Here is a 25,716-nt window from a genome sequence, read left to right as displayed (position 1 = left end):
TCAACTAGCTATACAATCTGACTTAGAAAATATAGAAAAGATTATTTAAAATAATGTCATATAAAGGGCTTAGTTGACTTCCTTTGTCGAATGGTATTCACACTTTAGTGACAGTATTTTAAAAGTTTGTTAGTAAAGGTAGGAATGCAGTAGAATATTTTTAGACCACCTACATTTAGCATACAGTAAATTACACAACACATTCCTTTTAGTAAATGCTCCTTTTATAACATTCATTCCTGTTACTAATAGAAACTGCAAAGAGGATTATTATATTTAATTAATTCACAAAATGCAGCTGTACTTCAAGCTCTTGGCATCTGTCCAATATTTTTAATGTAAATTTTTAGAGAAAAAAGAGGAATTATTTCAATTTTTTCTTATTAGTTCTTAATTTGGGGGAGGAATGGGGCAAGTGAGATCAATAGAGGAAAACTCTGGGCAAGTGTTGCAGTAAAAATCAGAGTCAGTGTGGGCAGGATGTAGATCCAAGAAATCCCGTGTATATGTGAAAATTCCATGACGTTATAAGGTACACCTTCAGGATAATACTGCCACATCAACAAACTTGGTAGTATTCTTGATTTAAAGTACTTGGTAGTATTCTTGATTTAAAGTAGAGAAATCTAGTATAAACCAGCTTAAACAGAAAGAAAAGTGTATTGACCCACATAACCAAACTGCAGTGGAAACAGGCATAAAGCTAGCTAGCACCAAGAGCTCAAATGCCATTAGACATGATCTTCTCTTGCTCTGTATGTTAGTTGGTTTTTTTTTTTTTTTTAAGTGAATAAAGGCTTTTTATTTAATTATTTTTTGGACATGCCACATGTGGAACTTCCCTGAACCCATGCCCCTTGCACTGGACCACCAGGGAAGTCTCTGTCTGTTAGTTTTATTTTCTTCTACTGTAGATCCACTTTCTATATAGAAAGAAGCATGGGTGGTGGCAGTCTCTAGGCTCATACAATAACAGTTTAATGATAGTGAAAAGATCCTAGAAAGGGATTCTGATTGGCCTAGCTACTGTGATGGATCAATAATTGTGGCTAGAGTTGTGAGGTCTGGATAAGCTTAAATCCCCACCTTTAGACCAAAAACTATAAGCCAGGGAGGTAAGTCAGGCAGACCCTATTCTAACAGTGGCTTTTAACAAAACCTCTCATTATAAGAGTAGGGTAGAAAAATGAATACTTAAAACTAATACATGTAGGATGAGTTCTAGTTAGCATTATTAGAAGAGTAGAAATAGTCAGTAGAAAAAAACCATCAGATTATAATGACAACCAATAGAGTGGAAGAATATACTGCAAGCCACATATCTGACAAGGGTATAGTATTCAGAATATGCAAGAACCGGAACAGCTGAAAAACAAACCAATCAAGAAGTGGGCAAAAGTCTTGAATACCCATTTTTCCAAAGAAGATATACAAATGGCCAACAGGCACATGCAAATGACACTCAACGTCACTAGTCATTGCTGTGCTGTGCTGTGCTCACTCACTCGGTCGTGTCTGACACATCATGACCCTGTGGACTGTAGCCCACCAGGCTCCTCTGTCCATGGGATTTCCCAAGCAAGAGTGCTGGAGTGGATTGCCATTTCCTACTCCAGGAGATCTTCCTGACCTTCAACCTGAGTCTCCTAGGTCTCCTGCAGTGGCAGTTGGATTCTTTACCTCTATGCCACCTGGGAATCCATTAGTCATTCAGTTCAGTTCAGTTCACTCAGTCATGTCCGACTCTTTGCAACCCCATGAATCGTAGCACGCCAGGCCTCCCTGTCCATCACCAACTCCCAGAGTTCACCCAGACTCACGTCATTAGAGAAATGAAAATTAAAATCATAATGAGTGTTGGTGAGGAGTAGAAAAATTCAAACCCATATGTTGCTGGTAGAAGTGAGGTGGTGCAGCCACTGTAGAAAACAGTTTGATGGCTCCTCACAAGTTAGTTTGGACCGTGGGAGGGAGCAACCAGAGGCTGTGGGAGGCAGGCTTTGTAGGAATAAGAGGGTGGGGTGCCTTGGTTCCCACACAAGGATGTGATTAGATTGACGAATTCTGCGGGCTGGCAAGGAACTGAAATCTGCTGCTTAGGAGTAAGTAGTAATTGTGCCTGGTCTGCTTGATAAGGAGGATTGCTTGACCAAGGGACCTTATCTGTGAGGGCAAGCAGGGAGGAGAATGTACACTTAGGTCATTTGAGGGCTTCCTGGTTTCAGGTATTGAGGCAGCAAGTGATACTAATTCCAAGTCTTATACTGCATAGATTTACCACAAGAAAGAAATCCTCCTTTCCCCCTTAGTTCCAATTATTCTGCTTAGCCTGTCTCAGATCATGTACCTACCCTTAATGCCAGAGGTTTGAAGATTATGATTATCAGCCTCACTGGGCCATAGGATTGGGAATGAAGCTGTGCCCCAATGAAGAACATCTCCTTTCAAAAGACAGTGATCAAATGACAACATAATTCCTAATCACAATGTGTTCCTTCCCTCTGCTCCCTACTTCCTTTCTCTCTCACTTTTTTCTGTTTCTTTTCCCTTTTTTCTTCTCTTTATCTCCTGCTCCTCACCTCCTCTCTGCAGCTTCCCTCCCATTCTCTTTATCCCCTCCCCCATTTTTTTACTTTGTTCTGTTCTCTCTCACTTGCGTCTCCTTATCCCCTCACCTGTTTTTAATTGTCCATGCCTGCAACAGCCCCAACATGTATCACCTGTATAGTGCCCCAGTGGCTCAATGGTAAAGAATCTGCCTGCAATGCAGGAGACACAGGTCCAATCCCTGGGTCAGCAAGATCCCCTGGAGGAGGTCATGGCAACCCACTCCAGTATTCTTGCCCGGAGAATCCTCATGGACAAGGAGACTGATGGGCTACCATCCATAGGATCGTAAAAAAATCAGACACTACTGAAGCAACTTAGCACACAGGAATCTAGTGGCCTTCAGCTGGACTCCTGCTCCTTACTGCTTTAGTCAGATCTCTAAGTAAAGGAAGAAGAATTAGGCAAAGCCAAAATTAACTGTTAGTCTACTTTTCCTATCCAAATTTACAAAAACTGGCCAAATTTCATGGAAAGTATACCCTAATTGGGAAAACCAATTTTTCCTTTGTTATAATCTAAAATGAGTTCATGAAGCAAAGATCAGTTTCTGAAACTCTAGATGTACTTTCAATGCAAAATCTCTCAATGACTTTATACTTTTTATGAAAAAGGTTTTTCTGAACTGCTTTGCAATACATAGTATCTCTAATTAAAATAATTATTGATCTTTTGTCTTTGTTTTGTGGGAAAAGGTGGTAATGAAAGCATTGCTAGTAAAATACCTAGCAGCTGAATAAAGGCTACAAAGAGTACACAGTTAATATGGTCAATAACACAGTTTGGAATTATTTACAAAGGTAATTGAAACACTTCACACTCTAAGCAAATAAGAGTAGTGGTTTTAATGATCTACTTGAATGCCAGGTAATATCAGAGTAGAACCAACTACAATTAATGTGTTTAAAGCTGTAGATACCCATGAGATTGCTTCCTAACAACCGTTTCTTGGAGTGAATCTCATTCACATCCTCTAGTCCATGGCAGAGTGTGTAGCTTATGGTAGGGACTCTGTCAGTTTCAGTGCCTGACTGGCTAAAGGAATGAATACATTGATAAAGGACATCAGAGCATCTGATGTAGCTACCTCATGCAGTGAGACTGCACTTTAAATGGCTTGATTGCCCATGTGTAGCCTGTGGGTAACTCAGGCTTCTTGGAGCTAGTTTGGAAGTCTCTCTGCCACTTTGTAGACAAGAGCAACAAAGAAACTGTCTCCAGGAATCCCAGATGCCACTGCTAACACTGATCTTCTGCAGAAATAATCCAGGTCAAAAAGGGATATGACTTTCAAGCTGAGTCCTTATTCTGAAATGTTTAAATTATGGGGGTGTGAAGAAGAAAATTCCAGCAGGTTCAGATGCTTGAGTTAGAAAGAGTCACAAAGAAGCCTATATGTTAACAGAGGTGAAACCCAGCTCCAACATAACACCTCAAACTTGAGAAAATAATAGTGCTTCCATTGTCTCACTACATTTTTTTAACATACAGCACATTTGAAAAAGTTTTCATGTAAGAAGATGAGAAAATATTTATTGACTTGGTAATAGCATTTTTTCTGGCAGATGGTTTTTTTTATGTCAAAACTCAATTTAGATTAAGTTGTAGTTTAATAACAACCCTCCAACTAAATCATTGTCTATTATGATAAAAGAGTTAAATTTATTTTTACATTTAAACATGTAGTTGCATGCAGATAACATTCCAAAAATATATCTGTCTTTCCAGATTTAAATATTAATTTGAAATTGTCAGGATGGAAATTTTGTCAAGTGTTTACAACATAAGGTGACAGGAGCAAGAATTCTTTTGAGAAAGATTGAATTTGATTATTTAAATGTATCTTTCTGGTCTTCTGAGATTTTAAATTGATATTGATATTGATGTCTTTTGTCAGTTTTTAAAAATTTTTTATATATATATCTTTAATTGGCATATAATTGCTTTACAGTGTTGTATTAGTTTCTGCTATACAACTATATTGATATTTATATATAATGTGCATATTATATATAATACATACATGTGTGTGTGCATGCTATGTCACTTCAGTCATGCCCAACTCTGTGTGACCCTTTGGACTGTAGCCCACCAGGCTCCTCTGTCCATGGGATTCTCCAGGGAAGAATACTGAAGTGGGTTGCCATGCCTTCCTCCGGGGGATCTTCCTGACCCAGGGATTGAACCTGTGTCTCTTGCATCTCCTGCACTGGCAGGAGGGTTCTTTACCACTAGCACCACCTGGGAAACCCCAATAATATACATTCATGTTTATAATGACCTATTGCTGCATGGCAAATTACCTCAAAACTTTTGCAGCTGAAACAGCAAACATTTATTATCTCCATTTCTGAGTGTCTGGAATCTGGGTGTGCCTCCACTGGGTAACTCTGGCTGAGTTTCTCAGGAGGCTGCATGGCTGTGACCTTCTCAAGGCTCCAGTCTGGGGGATCTACTGCCAAGCTGGCTCATGTGACCATTGCAGGCTTCAGGTCCACTCTGGCTATTGTCCAGAGACACCAATACCTTGCTATAAGGGCCTCCCTATAGATCAGCTCACAACAGGACACTGGTTTACCTCAGAGTGGGCCAGAGAAAAAGGGAGAAGGTGCCCCAGACAGAAGTCACAGTCTTTTTGTAACCTGCCCTCAGAAGTGATAGCCTGCCCTTCTGCCATATTGTTCATTCAGAGTGAGTCCAAAGTCCAGCCTACACACGAGGGGAGAGGATTAATTACACAAGGATGAGAAAACCAGTAGGATCACTGGGGGCATTGTGGAGTTTGCCTGCTATGTATGTGTGTGTGAGGGGGAGGTGCACACATGGGTGTACATTTGTATGAATATATACATACACGCATGCACACACATGCATTTACATGTGCATGCACACATATGCTGGGTTTCCCAGGTAGTGTTAGTGGTGGAGAACCTGCCTGCCATTGCAGGAAATGTAAGAGACACAGGTTCAGTCCCTGGGTCTGGATGATCCCCTGGGGGAGGGCACGGCAACCCAGTCCAGTGTTCTTTCCTGGAGGATCCCATTGACAGAGGAGCCTGGCAGGCTGCAGTCCATAGGATCACACACAGTCAGACATGACTGAAACGACTTAGCATGCACACACACACACATAAATATATATACACACATATATATACATGTATATAGAGCCACACATTTATATAGAGACTTTATGCTTGAAATGCCTGATTGCTACATCATATGTGTGATAAAATGCAATATTCCTTTTTATATTCATCTATTTATTATTAATTGAAAGATAATTGCTTTACAATACTGGGTTTCTGTCATACATCAACATGAATCAGTCAAAAGTATACGTATGTCCCTTCCCTCTTGAACCTCCCTCCCACCTTCCAACCCATCCCACCACTATAGGTTGTCACAGAGCCTCAGTTTGAGTTCCCTGAGTCATACAGCAAATTACCACTGGTTATCTATTTAACGTATGGTAATATATATGTTTGCATGCTACTCTCTCCTTTCATCTCACCATCTCCTTCCCTCCCTGCTGTCTTGTCCCTAAGTCTGTTCTCTATGGAAATGCAGTATTCTTAATAGCATTAACAAGACTTCTCTGCCAGCTTAAGATAAACGTCTATCAGTAACTCATCAAGTCAAAACTGAGCAAAGCAACAGAAGGGTTAGTAATTTCGATGACATTACACAATGAAGTGCTATAATGAAAATTAATATTTGTGAGTTGTGTGAATTCCACCCAGTACCACCTCTAATTTCAGGCAAGGGGGCTTCTGCCCTAGGCTCCTTGATTTAGAGGACACTGCTCAAGTCTTCTACTGGACTCATGCCCCACCACTCTCATGCACTCCACCGAGGGACAAGTGGATGAACCCACCTGGAGTTCTTGCCCCCTCTATGACCCTAATGGACATGTGATGCCCTAGGTGTAAAGGATAGTGAAAAGGTAGTTATAGGAGGGGATGGGCAGAACTTAGGTTCTTGGGAGAAGATGTGAAATCACACTGAAGCAAATTCAGGTTTGGAACTGATTATATCATTTGATTAAGCTGGGACTTTGTCTAGAGGTTTCTAGCTTTTCCAGACAATATAGGATGTTTCCAAACTTGAATCATTTCTTATTCCTATACAGGAAGGTATTTTGAGGGTTGTATGTGAATTCTGAGAGAAAACAGGTATGTAAAGATGAAGTGGAAAGGGCTGCATCACTTAAAGCATCAAGTGGTAGCATTCTGGGCATGGACCTTGGATGTCAGTGAAGGGGTGCTTTTGGAGATAGATTCAGAAATGACGTTTATTCAAAGTCTGGAGGCAACAGCCATTAGCCTGGGAGAAGAGAGCAAAGAAGACAGCTTTGAACTTCCCAGGGGGTTCCGTGGTAAAGAATGGCATCATATATCATAAAAAGATATACATATAAGAATGCAATTTGATAGTAACTGATATATTATTTATTCTATGGTCATTGTATTCAGTAGGAATGGGTGGTAATTATTCAAGACAAATTAAGAAGAGAATTTTTTAAAAAATTATGTCGCTTTCATGATGGCCATTACATGCATAATTTTTTTCTTACACACTTTTTACTAGCAAATTATTCTTGAAAAACAATTATATGTCAACATCTCAATGAGAACCTTTTATTCTGTGAACAATACATTCTACCTGTCTGGGAGAGTGTAATTAAATAGTGGATTTTTTGAAGTAAACTTTCAGCTTCTTTATTTTACTGTTGAAGAAACTGAGGCTCAGAGCCATTAAGTGACTAGAAGGTGGCCAACAGATAGTTAATTTCAGAACTGAGACTAAACCCCACATGCCCTGACTTGGAACACAAGGCTTTTTTTTCTTATCCAAATCCACATACATGATATGATAGAGCTTTCAAACTGGGATATGCATAGCCCTGCAGGCAATGGCAGCATGCCAGGGAGGCAAAGCCACAGGATAAACACAGGGTGTCTTGCTTCAATGTAAATATTACTCAAAGATTTGAGGGGAGTTAGGGGGAACCACTTTATTTTTATATTAAAACAAAATTGATTATAAAGGAGAATGTACATTTTACATGAATTTTTAAAATTTCAGTTTGGATTCCTCAGGCTATAATCCCATCAAATGGAGGTAAAAGTTCTCTCTGTTCACTTGGCTAGGGAGGGGTACCTCTTCTGTAGCTCCCAGTGTATGAAGACATCTAGGAAGAACCTTTTATACAAGGAGTGCCTTCACTAATTCCCATCTTTCACATTTCATTTTAAACTTGCATTAATTTAGTCCTTGCAATCAGTTAATGGTAAATTTTTCTTGAAGAGGGAACATGTAAAGACCTCTTAATAGATGAGTCTCTGAGTTCCTTTCCTAAGAACAGAGCTGTCTGTTTAAAATTTATTTCCTCCTCTGAATCAGTGTAAAGTGAAGAGATTTCAGAATAAAATATTTAAATGTGATTTTACTAGAAATTAACTGGTTAGTAGTTTACTTCTATAAGACACTCTCTAAAAATAAATAGCCTATGGTTGTAAACCTCACATTTGTGTAATGTACAAAATTGACCAAGGAGTATGCATTTCCATTTTTCTATGTAGCATATTAATAAATGATATCTGGAAAGTTGTAATACATATTAACAGCAAAGATGGGAGACAAGATGCTAGTAAATTATTTTATACCTTTTCTCAGTGGACCATTCCTCTCTGATTTTTATTCCTGGGTTAAAAACTATTTAAACAATGGTTCTTAGATGGTTACTTTCCCCATGGTACCGAGAAGAACTTTATCCACCTACCCCAACAGGCTCAAGTACTTATAAAATGTATTTATACTCAAATATTTATAAAAAGTTCTAGAAATAATATGTTTTGACTTCTTCACTGAAACCTTTTTTCAATGCTCTATTCCAATACCAACACTTTTTAATGCAAGTAGCTTGATCCATTTCAAAAAATTACATTTAATTCCTAGATTTCAAGTTCAAATTTGGTGCCAAGAAACCAACCTATTGAATTGAATCAATTTTTATTAAATGCAATGTGTTAGGTCCTGGCAAAAAAAAAAAACACAACCCTCCAGCCTCCAAAGTTTTCCAAGCTAGAGGAAAACCAAATTCATATAAATAAAATCATCAAGTCTTCAAGATTGGATGAGACTGGCCAAATAGTGGCTCAGCTTAACAAAATAAATCCTAATGCAATATTTCTTTTCAGAAAATAAAAATTAATGCAAAACATACATGATAAACAAAAATGTCAAATTTTAAAATAAAGACAGTCTCACTAGTATTGATTTTTTCCCCCTCCTTTTGCGTTAAGCTCCAGGAGGACTCCACCAGGCATCGCTTCACTCCTACCCTCCACAGGTGGCTGGTGGTTTCCACACACATCTACTTTTCAGAAACCTAAATTTTCTAATATTCATATCTCAATAGAGTTATTATTACTGGGTGACTTCAGTGGGGCCCTCTGATACACTCGTGGTCTCTGGTCTCTACCCGATCGCGATCCCTCCTTCATCCGCGGTATGCAGCACCCCGCGCAGGAGAAACACTAGAGACCTGAGGTGCGCCGCAGTGGCTGTTGCAGGGCCACAAGCGCAAACGTCACAGAAGTCCGGATTTGGCTTCACATCTTCCCTACTTCGGATTGGCTTTTAGTCCACAGGGCGGTGGTAACTCTTGGTAACCGCCAGAACAGTCAGCCGCAGGCCAGGCTGGGTCGATCACAGGTGCTGCTGAGTGCCTGGGTGTCCTGATGGCCAGGGACCCCAATCATCTGCCGCGTGCCTGCCGACCCCCAGCAATCCCAGTGAGGGTCGCAGAAGCTGCCCTGGAAATCAGCCGTACGGTAAGCATCTCCCTCTTCCCCAGACCACGGAGCGTTTCGGGGGATCCTGACAGATGCTCCAGTCCGCTAAAGGCCACCCCGGGGTCCGGGGCGAAGGGATAATGCAACCAAGGTCCCCAGGCAAACCTTCCACTGAGGCTAGAAGCCTGTAATCTCCTGAATGGGGTTTGGGGACTGCCCGGATCCACACTAATTTACTCTGACCCTTTGCCATTTAATATCTCCTGCATATACAATTGGAGAAGGAAATGGCAACCTACTCCAGTGTTCTTGCCTGGAGAATCCCAGGGACGGGGAGCCTGGTGGGCTGCCGTCTATGGGGTCGCACAGAGTCGGACACGACTGAAGCGACTTAGCAGCAGTAGCAGCAGCAGCAGCATATAGAATTATGGCAGTTTATAGAGACTAACCGGAGAAGGCAATGGCACCCTACTCCAGTACTGTTGGAAAATCCCATGGATGAAGGAGCCTGGTGGGCTGCAGTCCATGAGGTCACAAAGAGTCGGACATAACTGAGCGTCTTCACTTTCACTTTTCACTTTCCTGCATTGGAGAAGGAAATGGCAACCCACTCCAGTGTTCTTGCCTGGAGAATCCCAGGGACGGGAAAGCCTGGTGGGTTGCCGTCTATGGGGTCGCACAGAGTCGGACACGACTGAAGCGACTTAGCAGCAGCAGCAGCAGCAGCATAGAGACTAACAGGATTTCCCAGGTGGCGCTAGTGGTAAAGAACCCTCCTGCCAATGCAGGAGAGGTAAGAGACACGGTTCGATCCCTGAGTCAGGAAGATCCCCTGGAGAAGGGAATGGCAACCCACTCCAGTATTGTTGCCTAGAGAATCCCATGGACAGAGGAGCCTGGTGGGCTACAGTCTATAGAATGAAGGAAGAGTCAGACACGACTGAAGCAACTGAGCATGCCCGCTGGCACACAGAAATTAAGACCATAAATTTGAAATCTTGACCCTCCAACAGATATATATACATGTAGAGCCCTGAAATGTTGTTTCCCTAAAGTGCAGATTGACACACTGGGAGGAGAAGTTGTTTGAAGGACAATACAAGCAGAGTTGAGGACAGTTTGCCGCTGCTGCTGCTAAGTCATTTCAGTGGTGTCTGACTCTGTGCAACTCCATAGACATCAGCCCACCAGGCTCCCCCATCCCTGGGATTCTCCAGGCAAGAACACTGGAGTGGGTTGCCATTTCCTTCTCCAATGCATGAAAGTGAAGAGTGAAAGTGAAGTCGCTCAGTCATGTCCGACTCTTAGCGACCCCATGGACTGCAGCCCACCAGGCTCCTCCATCCATGGGATTTTCCAGGCAAGAGTACTGGAGTAGGGTGCCATTGCCTTCTCCTGAGGACAGTTTAGATAATGACTAAAAGAATCCTTGAGTGGGAAATGAAAAAAGTCACAATTGTGTTGTGCCATTTAGGACCTAACAAGGTGTTCTCGAGTTCTCACACTTATCTAGAAAGGCTTGGAGCTATGATAATTAATCAAGGCTGAACGTTCTATAATGAATTGGAAACTTCACACTAAATGCTAACTAACTCGTGGTACATGTGTATTGCATGAAGGTATAGGAATGTATCATTATAGTAGATAAACCATCAAAGTGAGGATATTTTCTTCTATAGACCTTAATAAAGTCTTCATTCTTCTAGGATGTAGTAGTCCCAACAATTTTCAAATATGTTATTCTATTTTATCTAGATCCCAAGGTATCTGCAGTGGAAGTAGCTGCTTTTTTTCTTCTCTATGCTAAAACGATCTACATCTAAGTTTTGTGCTGGGTTGTTTTTATTTTCCTGTTTCATCAGTCAGTTAATTTGAAAGCTAACATTTCCCCCTTTTCAGATCCTGAAATTACTCTGCAAATTGAATACCTTTTCTGTGTGATATTCTCTACCATGCTACACAATATTGCAGATTCAAATTCTACCTTCTTGAAACCCACCCTCCCTGCTCCCATTGTCTTTTTGCTTCTCTTCATAACTTTATAACAATCCCTCGTGTATCTTCTTGTGCAGCTTGGTTCTCTCCTCCTCCATCCAAATGTAGACACTTCAGGATGATCTTCCCTGGGTCCCACTCTCTCCTCTGTGCTGGCTGACGACCAGGCTGGACATACCTATCCTGACACTCTGGTGAGATTCACTCTCCCACTTGCAACTTTCTGGTGGTCACCTTGACCTCTTCCACCAGTGCCTCAATTTCACCCTTTCTCAACTGCATGCATCTTCCCTCCCAGTCACCTTTCTCATCATCATGTCATCACATTATTATCATCACCAGTGGCTTCCCTTGCCCTTATTCTCTGCCTCCAGTTACTTGCCAGTTCTCATCAATTCTCTCTGTATCTCACATGTCATACCTGTTCACTGCTCATTCTCACTTGCTTCTGTCCTGAGGCAGGCTTATCAGATCTTGACTTGATTTTCCAGAGGCAACCTTGCTTCCTGTCTGCAGTTCAATCTGCACCCTAGGCTATGAGATATGGTATGCTTTGTCACATCTTTTCTCCTGCTTAAAAATCCTATAATACTTCTCTGCAAACTTCCCAGAGTTGAGTCCATTGATGAATTACCCAGTTGTTATTAAGTCCATTCTTTTACAGCCCAACAAAGCAAGGGAACCAAAAGAGAAGGAGGAAAAATGATTTTAAAATAACTTGATATTGGATATTACTTAAAAGCATTGATATAGTTGTCATGTGAAAAATCAGAACTTTGTTGGACTTCCTTACACTGATTTCACCATGCTGATAGTATATATATTTATTGTATATATATTTAATTTATATATATTCAAAATTAAATTTAATTTTATATTACATAAAATATGTGATTTTAAGTTAGAGTTCTTGACCCATTAAAGTTTTCTTTAAGCAGTAGGTACATACTTCTGAGCCTAAATTTCAAAGTGAGCACAAGTATATGACCCCAATTCACCTTTTAAAATGGATCCCTCACAGTTGCTTGCTGTATTCCTTTTTCCTGCAGCCAAAGAATGTACAGCCCTAATGCCTTGTACGTTCTTCCCTTGCTTTTCCTCCTTTGTGTACTTACTTCACTTTGACTAAAACACTCATCCATCAAAATCTTTGTCTAAATTGTCCTCATCGTTCAGACTGAGTCCAACTGTCAGTCTTGCCCTAAAATCCTCTCAAAGTTCCCAAGGTTGACAGTACTTTCTTATTCCTCTGAATTCACTAGAGTGGTATTTTTCTTTTCTCATAGTGCTTAACATTTGCAACCTTCTTTTGAAACATTGTGTATCCTTCCTTCTCTTATTCAAAGTTTACTTATAGGGAATAGACATCTTACCTGATTCATTGCTACATTTACTAGCTAGCCATAGACTAAACTAGTTACATCCTGAACCACAGTAGTTTGTGGTTCAATAAATAGCTGAATGATCTGTTTGGACAAACTTTGGTAGAAATGTTCATGTAAAAGTATGCTGTTGTGTGCAGCTATAGTAAAAAATAGTATGGCAATTCCTCAAAAAGTTAAACATACAATTATCATGTTATCCAGCAATTCCACTTCTGAGTATTAATATATACTCAAATGAAGTGTAAACAGGGTCTCAGATATTTGTACACCCATATTCATAGAACCATTATTCACAACAGCCAAAAAGTAGAAGCAACCCAAGTGTCCACTGATAGCTAAATGGAAAAACCAAATGTGGTATACACATACAATGGAATATTATTCAGCCTTAAAAGGAAGTAAATCTTGACACACTACACCTAGGTAATTCTTGAAGACATTATGCTAATCGAAATAAGCCAGTCACAAAGAGACAAATGCTGCATGCTTCCATTTATATAAGGTACTTAGAGTAGTCAAATTTATGGAGACTGAAAGTAGAAGGGTGAGTGTCAGGAACAGGGGAGAGAGGGAAAGAAATGAAGAGGCAGTGTATAGTGGGTACAGAAGTTCATTTGAGATAGATGAAAAACTTCTGAAAATGAATGGTGGTGATGGCTGCACAGCAATGTGAATGCACTTAATACCACAAAAATGTACAGTTAAAATAGTAAATTCCACATTATGTATATATTACCACAATTAAAAAAAAAAAAAAACAGTTCAGGGAAAGAATTCTTGTGTCTCTGTAGATGAAAGGAATATGCTGCCAGTGAAGTTGTTTGTTGATTGGGAACTGGAACTGTTCCACCACAGATTCACTGAAACTTGAAACTTCTTGGCACATTTTCGAGTTCTTTGGCATTTTGACACTTTGGTGTTACCAGATTCTTATGAAAGTTTTGCTTGGAAGGAAGTATGCCATGATAAAGAGCTGTGTAAATGAATAATTAATTACATCAGTGATTTACATATTGTGAGTTTAAATTTCCCTTTTTCATCTTTTTATTTTCAAAATTTAAGTCTTGAAATATTCATTCCATGGGTAAAATGTTCAGAATGTATACTAATTTCTGATTACTAAGTTAATGTCATAAAATATTCAAACATTATTGAAAAATGAATTTCCAAAAAGTGACAGTCCCTTATAATCTCAAGTAATAACTGGTTAATGGTTTGGAGTGTGTGCATTTTGTGTGCATATAAATGTCGTTAGTAACAAAAATATTGTTACATATATAAATATTATACTGCCAATGGCATTTTTACTTAAAAATATATTTTGGATATATTTTTTAGGTCTAGATATCCATCTCTCTCTGTTTTTAAGCTATTGCATATGTCCTACTGTGAAGTTGCATCTTACTATAACCCCTATTCCAATTAATTGGGCATATTTCACAACTACAGACAATGTATGTATGAGATGAGCAATGATATTCACATTTTGCTTGTGTGTGTATGTACTGATGTATTTCTGAGTGTTAGATGTGAAACTGTGGGATTAAGTTAGAAGCCAGCTTGCAATTTTAAAAGGTAGCTGCAAAATTTTAATTATACTTTGACTAAGCCTTAACATTCAAAACACTTTGGCAAAACTGAGATTGACTGTGTTTAGTACAAGCTGATGGTTTTGATGTTTAAATTAAAATACCCAGATGTGGATGTCTAATGGGTTTTTCTAAACTCCAAATTCAGCTCATTTATCATGGTCAAAAAATACCCTAATGGAAAAGGCCTACACCTGAACCAATAAATTCTCCAAGCCCCAAGATCCAACTTGTGTAACAGGGTCACAAAGAAAGTTTGGGGTATAAATTAGCAGCTGTTCTCCATCCCTGGGATATCTGTCTTCCTCACCTCTAGATACTTGTTCATCCCATTAAATCTAACTTTTTCATGTCCCCTACTAGGTAACAAAACCAATGTCAAAAATCCATAAATCACTTCCTGACAGTATAACCTCACCACCCACAACAAATTCAGGTTGAAATTTCTGAAATTTGGTGATTGCTTTGACCCTGATAATTACAGTGTTTGTCAGATTCCAGAAGTGCAATGATTATACTTTCCACTTCTGCTGTGTCTTGTTAGCTTTACTCCTTCATTGACAAATTATAGACGGTCTTTAATTTTTCCATATCATCTTAGGCTACATGGCCTATAAATGTTATTTGGTAATTTAGTAAAGGATCTTAAGAAGAAAAAGCAAAGCAGTGAAATAGCTGTTGTTGGATATGTATTTTCAAACAAAAAACCTATGGGAATAAAAATTGCTTCTTCTCCACCAAAAATTCCCATGGTCCAAGTATATTAGTAATTCTCAAAACATGAAGACACTATTTCTTTGCAGAGGAAAAAAAATAACATTCATACACTCATTCATTCATTTGTCCGACATCGAGAACTTATAGGGTGCATTATACTCCCTCCATCTCCAGCCTTGACACTGTCTTCTGTAAAAATGGAAATCCTACCAAATATCAGTCCTTCATGCTTAAAATAAAGGAATATTTACAGATATTTAAAGACCAAATTACTCTTCCTCATGGAGAATAAAAAGCTTGTTTTTGGTATATAAGCACACATGCACATTTTTTTTCTCTTGATTAAAATTTATTTACACATCTGTGCCCGGGATTAAGGATAATGAAATTCAACCACAAAAATGATTAAGTAATGTTGAATTGTAGTGTTGGAATTTATCAGTTTAGAGTAGTTGCCTCCATATTCACCTTTCTTTTGATCTTTTTGTAGACATTATTGTTATTGACTGCAAATGTCTCAGTATTTTTGCTCAGTGGAATGTGGCTTGACAGATTAATTATATGTTATCAGGCAATTGAAGAGCAGCTAAAGATATGTGGCCACAAGAAGGATGCTGATGTCTTTGAGCTGTTTCTTTCTCAAAAGTAAGTGTACTTTATGTAAGAAAGAGAAGGGCATCATGTTATGTTTTATAGATTCAAATGTTCTCTTCCCTTGTTTTCCCCTTGTGTGGACTGGCTTTCACATGGTTTTTGGCATTCACAGTCTCTATTGGAGAGGCAGGATCCTGAAATGGATAAAAACAAAGATTATGGAGTCAGGCTGAGTTGGAATCCCAGTTCTGTCTCTTCCAACTAGATGATCCTGGGCATGTCATAAACCTATTAGGGCTGTCAGTTTAGCCAATATAAATGTAGAATACCAGTTACATGTGCATTTCAGAGAAACAAATGAATATAAGTCTTTTAGCATAAATATGCCCCACATCACATTGGGACATTTGTTGTTTCTCTGAAATGCACATGTAACTGTGGATCCTGTATTTTATCTGGCAAACCTATTGCCTACATATAACAGTACTACCTGTTTCACAGGGTCATTGTGAAGATTAAGTGAGTTAGTTGAGAGTAGGGAAGGGTCTGGTACACAGTAAACAATCAGCATTAGTGCAGTTAATATTACTACTGTGATTAAAGGATAATGACTCATTATAGCACTGTACTAAAATGATAGCCCCTATTATACTATAACCACTACCCAATAACCTTCATACTAACTTTACTGGTAAGTAGGAAAACTTCTGCCTTATGTTACAATTTCCTTTCATTCCACTCTAACTTCTCAACGTGGCAGGCAGCAAAGTGAGTCTGTCAGTAATGCCTAACGCGGCTCCCAACTTCTTCTTCAGAGCAAGTCACAGTGCCTGAGGTAGAGCCCAGGTGGAAGACAGAGTATGTGTTCAATTGGATGCTGACAGCACAGGTTTTACTACTGCACCAGTGATGCCTATGTAGAAAAGAGGCTTATCATATTTCTACTTGTACTTAATATTCAGAACTTAGCTACTTTTTAAAGAAAATGTCCTACTTTATCAATGAAGTTAATCACTTTTTCCCTGGTGATTTGAGGAAATCCTTTATTAATAAACGTATTTATTTTGATAAATATTAATATGTTCTAGTTCATTAGTGCCATGAATAATAGTTATCTTTGTAATGACCCTGAATTTCTTAGTGGTAAGAGAATAAATAGCTAATAAATTTAAGATTTTTAAAAATAAACTTTTTAGAATGGAGCAAGTATGATAGGCAATTCTGACAAACTTAAGGTCATACTTTGATCCTCTCTATAGACCAGTTTGTTTTACAATAACAATAAATATTTTTTTTGTCTTCAAAAGATTGCATCTCTAAGCCTTTCATGATCTTAACAACTGTATACTATTGATCATTAGGATAAGTAGATAACAATAAGAAATGCTTTAAAACAGTAGCAAAAAGGAAATATTGATTTTCTGACAGTGGATAATTAGTGGTCTTCTCAATTCAAGGATAATACATTTTATATCCTCAGAATACTAAGTTATCATTTAATACATCTAGGTACAAAAAATGTTTCACAGTCCAGATGCCAATAAACTGGGTAAATTAGGTTATTTGCCTAAGTCTTTGTTGTGCTTGGAAAATGGAAAGGATCATATCCATGTTTCCTTGAGAAATCATGGAGAACATATACTGTAACAACAGAGTTAATGTATCATTGTCAGCATGAGTCATTGTCATCAATAGTAGTCGAATTTCTTTCTTTTTTTTTTTAATTTTTTTTTACTTTAAAATATTGTATTGGTTTTTCCATACATCAACATGAATCCGCCACAGGTGTACATGTGTTCCCCATTCTGAACCCCCCTCCCATCTCCCTCCCATCCCATCCTTCTGGGTCATCCCAGTGCACCAGCCCCGAGCATCCTGTATCATGCATCAAACCTGGACTGGTGAGTTGTTTCACATATGATATACATGTTTCAATGCCATTCTCCCAAATCATCCCACCCTTGCCCTCTCCCATAGAGTCCAAAAGACTGTTCTATACATCTGTGTCTCTTTTGCTGTCTCGTTTACAGGGTTATTGTTACCATCATTCTAAATTCCATATATATGCGTTAGTATACTGTATTGGTATTTTTCTTTCTGACTTACTTCACTCTGTATAACAGGCTCCAGTTTCATCCACCTCATTAGAACTGATTCAAATCTATTCTTTTTAATGGCTGAGTTGCCGCGATTCATGGGGGTCGCAAAGAGTCGGACACAACTGAGCAACTGAACTGAACTGAACTTAACTGAATACTCCACTGTGTATATGTACCACAGCTTTCTTATCCATTCATCTGCTGATGGACATCTAGGTTGCTTCCATGTCCTGGCTATTACAAACAGTGCTGTGATGAACATTGGGGTACACATGTCTCTTTCAATTCTGGTTTCCTCAGTGTGTATGCCCAGCAGTGGGATTGCTGGGTCATATGGTCGTTCTATTTCCAGTTTTTTAAGGAATCTCCACACTGTTCTCCATAGTGGCTGTACTAGTTTGCATTCCCACCAGCAGTGTAAGAGGGTTCCCATTTCACCACACCCTCTCCAGCATTTATTGCTTGTAGACTTTTGGATAGCAGCCATTCTGACTGGTGTGAAATGGTATCTCATTGTGGTTTTGATTTGCATTTCTCTGATAATGAGTGATGTTGAACATCGTTTCATGTGTTTGTTAGCCATCTGTATGTCTTCTTTAGAGAAATGTCTGTTTAGTTCTTTGGCCCATTTTTTGATTGGGTCATTTATTTTTCTGGAATTGAGCTGCAGGAGTTGCTTGTATATTTTTGAGATTAATTCTGAGTCAATTGCTTCATCTGCTATTATTTTCTCCCATTCTGAAGGCTGTCTTTTCACCTTGCTTAGAGTTTCCTTTGTTGTACAGAAGCTTTTAATTTTAATTACATCCCATTTGTTTATTTTTGCTTTTATTTCCAATATTCTGGGAGGTGGGTCATAGAGGATCCTGCTGTGATTTATGTTGGAGAGTGTTTTGCCTATGTTCTCCTCTAAGAGTTTTATAGTTTCTAGTCTTATGTTTAGATCTTTAATCCAGTTTGAGTTTATTTTTGTGTATGGTGTTAAAAAGTGTTCTAGTTTCATTCTTTTACAAGTGGTTGACCAGTTTTCCCAGCACCACCTGTTAAAGAGATTGTCTTTTCTCCATTGTATATTCTTGCCTCCTTTGTCAAAGATAAGGTGTCCATAGGTGCGTGGATTATCTCTAGACTTTCTACTTTGTTTCATTGATCTATATTTCTGTCTTTGTTCCAGTACCATACTGTCTTGATGACTGTGGCTTTGTAGTAGAGCCTGAAATCAGGCAGATTGATTCCTCCAGTTCCATTCTTCTTTCTCAACATTTCTTTTGGCTATTCGAGGTTTTTTGTATTTCCATACAAATTGTGAAATTATTTGTTTTAGCTCTGTGAAAAATACCATTGGTAGCTTGATAGGGATTGCATTGAATCTATAGATTGCTTTGGGTAGTATACTCATTTTCACTATATTGATTCTTCTGATCCATGAACGTGGTATATTTCTCCATCTATTAGTGTCCTCTTTGATTTCTTTCACCAGTGTTTTATAGTTTTCTATATATAGGTCTTTTGTTTCTTTAGGTAGATATATTCCTTTTTTTTTTTTTTTAAGGTAGATATATTCCTAAATATTTTATTTTTTTCATTGCAATGGTGAATGGAATTGTTTCCTTAATTTCTCTTTCTATTTTCTCATTATTAGTGTATAGGAATGCAAGGGATTTCTGTGTGTTGATTTTATATCCTGCAACTTTATTACATTCATTGATTAGCTCTAGTGATTTTCTGGTGGAGTCTTTAGGGTTTTTTATGTAGAGGATCATGTCATCTGCACACAGTGAGAGTTTTACTTCTTCTTTTCCAATTTGGATTCCTTTTATTTCTTTTTCTGCTCTGATTGCTGTGGCCAAAACTTCCAAAACTATGTTGAATAGTAGTGGTGAGAGCGGGCACCTTTGTCTTGTTCCTGACTTTAGGGGAAATGCTTTCAATTTTTGACCATTGAGGATAATGTTTGCTGTGGGTTGGTCATATATCAGATCAGATCAGTCGCTCAGTCATGTCTGACTCTTTGCGACCCCATGAATCGTAGCACGCCAGGCCTCCCTGTCCATCACCAACTCCCGGAGTTCACTCAGACTCATGTCCATCGACTCAGTGATGCCATCCCGCCATATGTTCCTTCTATGCCTGCCTTCTGGAGAGTTTTTATCATAAATGGATGTTGAATTGTGTCAAAGGCTTTCTCTGCATCTATTTAGATAATCATATGGCTTTTATTTTTCAATTTGTTAATATGGTGTATTACATTGATTGATTTGTGGATATTGAAGAATCCTTGCATCCCTGGGATAAACCCCACTTGGTCATGATGTATGATCTTTTTCATGTGTTGTTGGATTCTGATTGCTAGAATTGTGTTAAGGATTTTTGCATCTATGTTCATCAGTGATATTGGCCTGTAGTTTTCTTTTTTTGTGGCATCTTTGTCAGGTTTTGGTATTAGGGTGATGGTGGCCTCATAGAATGAGTTTGGAAGTTTACCTTCCTCTGCAATTTTCTGGAAGAGTCTGAGTAGGCTAGGTGTTAGCTCTTCTCTAAATTTTTGGTAGAATTCAGCTGTGAAGCCGTCTGGACCTGGGCTTTTGTTTGCTGGAAGATTTCTGATTACAGTTTCAATTTCCATGCTTGTGATGGGTCTGTTAAAATTTTCTATTTCTTCCTGGTTTGGTTCAGTTTTGGAAAGTTGTACTTTTCTAAGAATTTGTCCATTTCTTCCAAGTTGTCCATTTTATTGGCCTATAATTGCTGATAGTAGTCTCTTATTTTCCTTTGTATTTCTGTGTTGTCTGTTGTGATCTCTCCATTTTCATTTCTAATTTTATTGATTTGATTTTTCTCCCTTTGTTTCTTGATGAGTCTGGATAATGGTTTGTCAATTGTACTTATCTTGTCAAAGAACGAGCTTTTGGCTTTGTTAATTTTTGCTATAGTCTCTTTTGTTTCTTTTGCATTTATTTCTGCCCTAATTTTTAAGATTTCTTTCCTTCTACTAACCCTGGGATTCTTCATTTCTTCCTTTTCTAGTTGCTTTAGGTGTAGAGTTAGGTTATTTGACTTTTTTCTTGTTTCTTGAGGTATCCCTGTATTGCTATGAACCTTCCCCTTAGCACTGCTTTTACAGTGTCCCACAGGTTTTGGGTTGTTGTGTTTTCATTTTCATTCATTTCTATGCAAATTTTGATTTCTTTCTTGATTTCTTCTGTGATTTGTTGGTTATTCAGCAGCGTGTTGTTCAGCCTCCATATGTTGGAATTTTTAATAGCTTTTCTCCTGTAACTGAGATCTAATCTTACTGCATTATGGTCAGAAAATATGCTTGGGATGATTTCAAGTTTTTTGAATTTACCAAGCCTAGATTTATGGCCCAGGATGTGATCTATCCTGGAGAAGGTTCCATGTGCGCTTGAGAAAAAGGTGAAATTCATTGTTTTGGGGTTAAATGTCCTATTGAAATCAATTAGGTCTAACTGGTCTATTGTATCATTTAAAGTTTGTGTTTCCTTGTCAATTTTCTGTTTAGTTGATCTATCCATAGGTGTGAGTGGAGCATTAAAGTCTCCCACTATTATTGTGTTATTGTTAATTTCCCCTTTCATACTTGTTAGCATTTGTCTTACATATTGTGGTGCTCCTATGTTGGGTGCATAATATTTATAATTGTTATGTCTTCTTCTTGGATTGATCCTTTGATCATTATGTAGTGTCCTTCTTTGTCTCTTTTCACAGACTTTGTTTTAAAGTCTATTTTATCTGATATGAGTATTGCTACTCCTGCTTTCTTTTGGTCTCTATTTGCATCAAATATCTTTTCCCAGCCTTTCACTTTCAGTCTGTATGTGTCCCTTGTTTTGAGGTGGGTCTCTTGTAGACAACATATATAGGGATATTATTTTTGTATCCATTCAGCCAGTCTTTTAGTTGGGGCATTCAACCCATTTATGTTTAAGGTAATTATTGATAAGTATGATCCCGTTGCCATTTTCTTTATTATTTTGGGTTCGAGCTTATACACCCTTTTTGTGTTTCCTATCTAGAGAAGATCCTTCAGCATTTGTTGGATAGCTGATTTGGTGGTGCTGAATTCTCTCAGCTTTTGCTTGTCTGTAAAACCTTTGATTTCTCCTTCATATTTGAATGAGATCCTTGCTGGATACAGTAATCTGGGCTGTAGGTTATTTTCTTTCATCACTTTAAGTATGTCCTGCCATTCTCTCCTGGCCTGAAGAGTTTCTATTGAAAGATCAGCTGTTATCCTTATGGGAATCCCCTTGTGTGTTATTTGTTGTTTTTCCCTTGCTGCTTTTTATCTTTGTTCTTTGTGTTTGATCTTTGTTAATTTGATTAATATGTGCCTTGTGGTGTTTTGCCTTGGGTTTATCTTATTTGGGATTCTCTGGGTTTCTTGGACTTGGGTGATTATTTCCTTCCCCATTTAAGGGAAGTTTTCAACTATTATCTCCTCAAGTATTTTCTCATGGTCTTTCTTTTTGTCTTCTTCTTCTGGGACTCCTATGATTCGAATGTTAGGGTGTTTAACATTGTCCCAGAGGTCTCTGAGATTGTCCTCATTTCTTTTTATTTGTTTTTCTTTTTTCCTCTCTGATTCATTTATTTCTACCATTCTATCTTCTACCTCACTAATCCTATCTTCTGCCTCCGTTATTCTACTATTTGTTCCCTCCAGAGTGTTTTTGATCTCAATTATTGCATTATTCATTATATATTGACTCTTTTTTATTTCTTCTAGGTCCTTGTTAAACCTTTCTTGCATCTTGTCAATCCTTGTCTCCAGATTATTTATCTGTGATTCCATTTTGATTTCAAGATTTTGGATCATTTTCACTATCATTATTCTGAATTCTTTATCAAGTAGATTCCCTATCTCTTCCTCTTTTGTTTGGTTTGGTGGGCATTTATCCTGTTCCTTTACCTGCTGGGTATTCCTCTGTCTCTTCATCTTGTTTATATTTCTGTGTTTGGGGTGGCCTTTCTGTATTCTGGCAGTTTGTGGAGTTCTCTTTATTGTGGAGTTTCCTTGCTGTGGGTGGGGTTTCACGGGTGGCTTGTCAAGGTTTCCTGGTTAGGGAAGCTTATGTCGGTGTTCTGGTGGGTGGAGCTGGATTTCTTCTCTCTGGAGTGCAATGAAGTGTCCAGTAATGAGTTATGAGATGTCAATGGTTTTGGAGTGACTTCGGGCAGCCTGTATATTGAAGCTGAGGGCTGTGTTCCTGTGTTGCTGGAGAATTTGCATGGTATGTCTTGCTCTGGAACTTGTTGGCCCTTGGGGGTGCTTGGATTCAGTGTAGGTATGGAGATGTTTGATGAGCTCCTGTCAATTAATGTTCCCTGGAGTCAGGAGTTCTCTGGTGTTCTCAGAATTTGGACTTAAGACTCCTGCTTCTGGTTTTCAGTCTTATTTTTACAGTAGCCTCAAGGCTTCTCCATCTATACAGCACCATTGATAAAACCTCTAGGTTAAAGATGAAAAGTTTCTCCACAGTGAGGGACACCCAGAGAGGTTCACAGAGCTACATGGAGAAGAGAAGAGGGAGGCGGGAGATAGAGGTGACCAGGATGAGATGAGGTGGAATCAAAAGAGAAGAGAGCAAGCTAGCTAGTAATCACTTCCTTATGTGCGCTCCACAGTTTAGACCACTCAGAGATGTTCACGGAGTTATACAGAGAAGAGAAGAGGGAGGAAGGAGACAGAGGTGGCCAGGAGGATAAAGGGGGGAATCAAAATGAGGGAGACAGATCCAGCCAGTAATCAGTTCCCTAAGTGTTCTCCACAGTCTGGAACACACAAAGAGATTCACAGAGTTGGGTAGAGAAGAGAAGGGGGAGGGAGCATATAGAGGCGACCTGGTGGAGAAAAAGGAGAGTCCAAAGGGGGAGAGAGCGGTCAAGCCAGTAATCTTGTTCCCAGTAAAAATGGGTACTGAAGATTGGGTTCTTAAAGGTACAAAATTGATAACAAATACCAAAAAGCAAAGATTAAAAGTCTAGAGTAGAAGTTGGATTTTCAAAAATACAATATTAACAAAAAAAAAAAAATCACAAAAATTATTAAAAAAAAAAAATATATATATATGAAGTTTGCTTTAAAAATAGGGTCTCTTTTTTTTTTTTTTGCAAAGTAATAGTAGGTTATAAAAATGAAAATTATAGGCATAATAAAGGACTTAAAATTTAAAAAAAATTTTTTTTTTTTTTAATTAAAGAATACTAGTAAAAATAGTAAAAATATATCCAGGACTTTCTCTGGTGGTGTTGTGGGCAGTGTGGGTCAGTTCATTTTCGGATATTTCCTTGATCCGGCTTATATTTCTCAAGATCTATAGGCCCCTTCCTATGCAGTCAGTACTAACTACAGGGTTTTAATCTGTTGCACCTGTCACTTTCAAGGAGGTTCCCTCTGTTTTAGCTGCTTCTGTTTGCTGGTCTCTTCAGTGTCTAATTTCCACCCTGACACAAGGGGGCGGTGGTGGACACTTTTTTAGGCTCACAAAGACACCCCACTCCAGTACCCTTGAAAATCCCATGGACGGAGGAGCCTGGTAGGCTGCAGACCATGGGGTCACGAAGAGTCGGACACGACAGAGCGACTTCACTTTCACTTTTCCCTTTCACGCATTGGAGAAGGAAATGGCAACTCACTCCAGTGTTCTTGCCTGGAGAATCCCAGGGACGGGGGAGCCTGGTGGGCCGCCCTCTATGGGGTCCCACAGAGTCGGACATGACTGAAGCGACTTAGCAGCAGCAGCAGCAGTTCAGTTGCGCTGTGGGGAGGGAGGGACCCTGCAAACAAATAACACTGGCGTGTGTTTGCAGTGTCTCAGCCACACTGGGCCTGCCCCCGCTCATGGCGCATGTGCCCTCCCTGCCCACACTGTTCAGGCTCTAGGTTGCTCTACCAGGAACCCTCCGAGGCCGGCCCTGGGCTGCACGCACCTCCCAGGTCTAAGCCGTTCAGTTTCAGGTACTCGGGTAGTCCTCAGAGGCGCAGACTGGGTTGGGCCTGCGTTTTGTGCCCTTCCCAGATCCGAGCAGCTCAGGTGACCAGATGTTTGGCAAGCACAGTCGCTGTGACTTAGTGCCTCCCCTGTCCCTGCCAATTGGTTTTCTGGGTGTACAATGGGCGCACCTTCTCAGGTGGATGCTGACCGTCCAGAATCCCAAGAAGTCTTGGTTAGCGATGAAACCTGCTTACAGTTTGGTAGATAATGCCTCTCTGGGGCTGCGATTGCCCCCTTCTGGCTCTGGCTGCCCTCGCCTGCCTGTCTCCTGTGGGGGATGGGCCGGACTGCAGCCGGCTAGCTCTGCTCAGTCTTTTTTTCTGTGGGAGGGCCTGACGGTGTCTTGCTGATGGAGTGGGGTGCCATTGCCTTCTTAGGTTAGGGCTTTTCGCATGGTAGCTATCCCACAGTCTGGTTTGCTAGCCCAAGTTAGTTCCCTCAGATTGCCCTTGGGGCATTCAGGCCCTGTCCTTACTCTAAGCAAAGCAGCCCACGCCTCCCTGCCCAGCCCCAGCTTGCTAGTGGCGGATGCAGGCGTCTGCGCTGCTTCTCCGCTGGGGAGTTACCGTTGGGCAGGTAATCTGTGGGTTTTAATTATTTATTTATTTTTCCTCCCAATTATGTTGCCCTCTGTGGTTCCAAGGCTCACCACAGACTCATCAGTGAGAGTGTTTCCTGGTAGAAACTTCTCTCTTTTTTAAGACTCCCTTCCCAGGACCTCTGTCCCTACCTCTTTTGTCTCTCTTTTTGTCTTTTATACTTTTTCCTACCTCCTTTCAAAGACAATAGGCTGCTTTTCTGGGTGCCTGATGTCCTCTGCCAGCATTCAGAAGTTGTTTTGTGGAATTTACTCAGTGCTCAAATGTTCTTTTGATGAATTTGTGGGGGAGAAAGTGGTCTCCCCGTCCTAT

The 25,716-nt window shown here is 39.4% G+C and overlaps 1 protein-coding gene across 1 annotated transcript in view; it reads left to right on the top strand.

Moving 5' to 3' along the window:
* LRRC72 (leucine rich repeat containing 72) overlaps positions 1-25,716 on the top strand; it is a 72,049-nt gene that overhangs the window by 3,759 nt on the left and 42,574 nt on the right. Inside the window, exon 3 of the mRNA XM_070368860.1 lies at positions 15,665-15,738. Coding sequence (XP_070224961.1) covers positions 15,665-15,738 — 74 coding nt within the window. The remainder of the gene's footprint in view (positions 1-15,664; positions 15,739-25,716) is intronic.

The sequence above is a fragment of the Bos mutus genome, chromosome 4 (genome assembly GCF_027580195.1).
Source record: "Bos mutus isolate GX-2022 chromosome 4, NWIPB_WYAK_1.1, whole genome shotgun sequence".
NCBI classification, from domain to species: domain Eukaryota; kingdom Metazoa; phylum Chordata; class Mammalia; order Artiodactyla; family Bovidae; genus Bos; species Bos mutus.
This window is presented reverse-complemented; position numbering and strand designations above follow the sequence as displayed.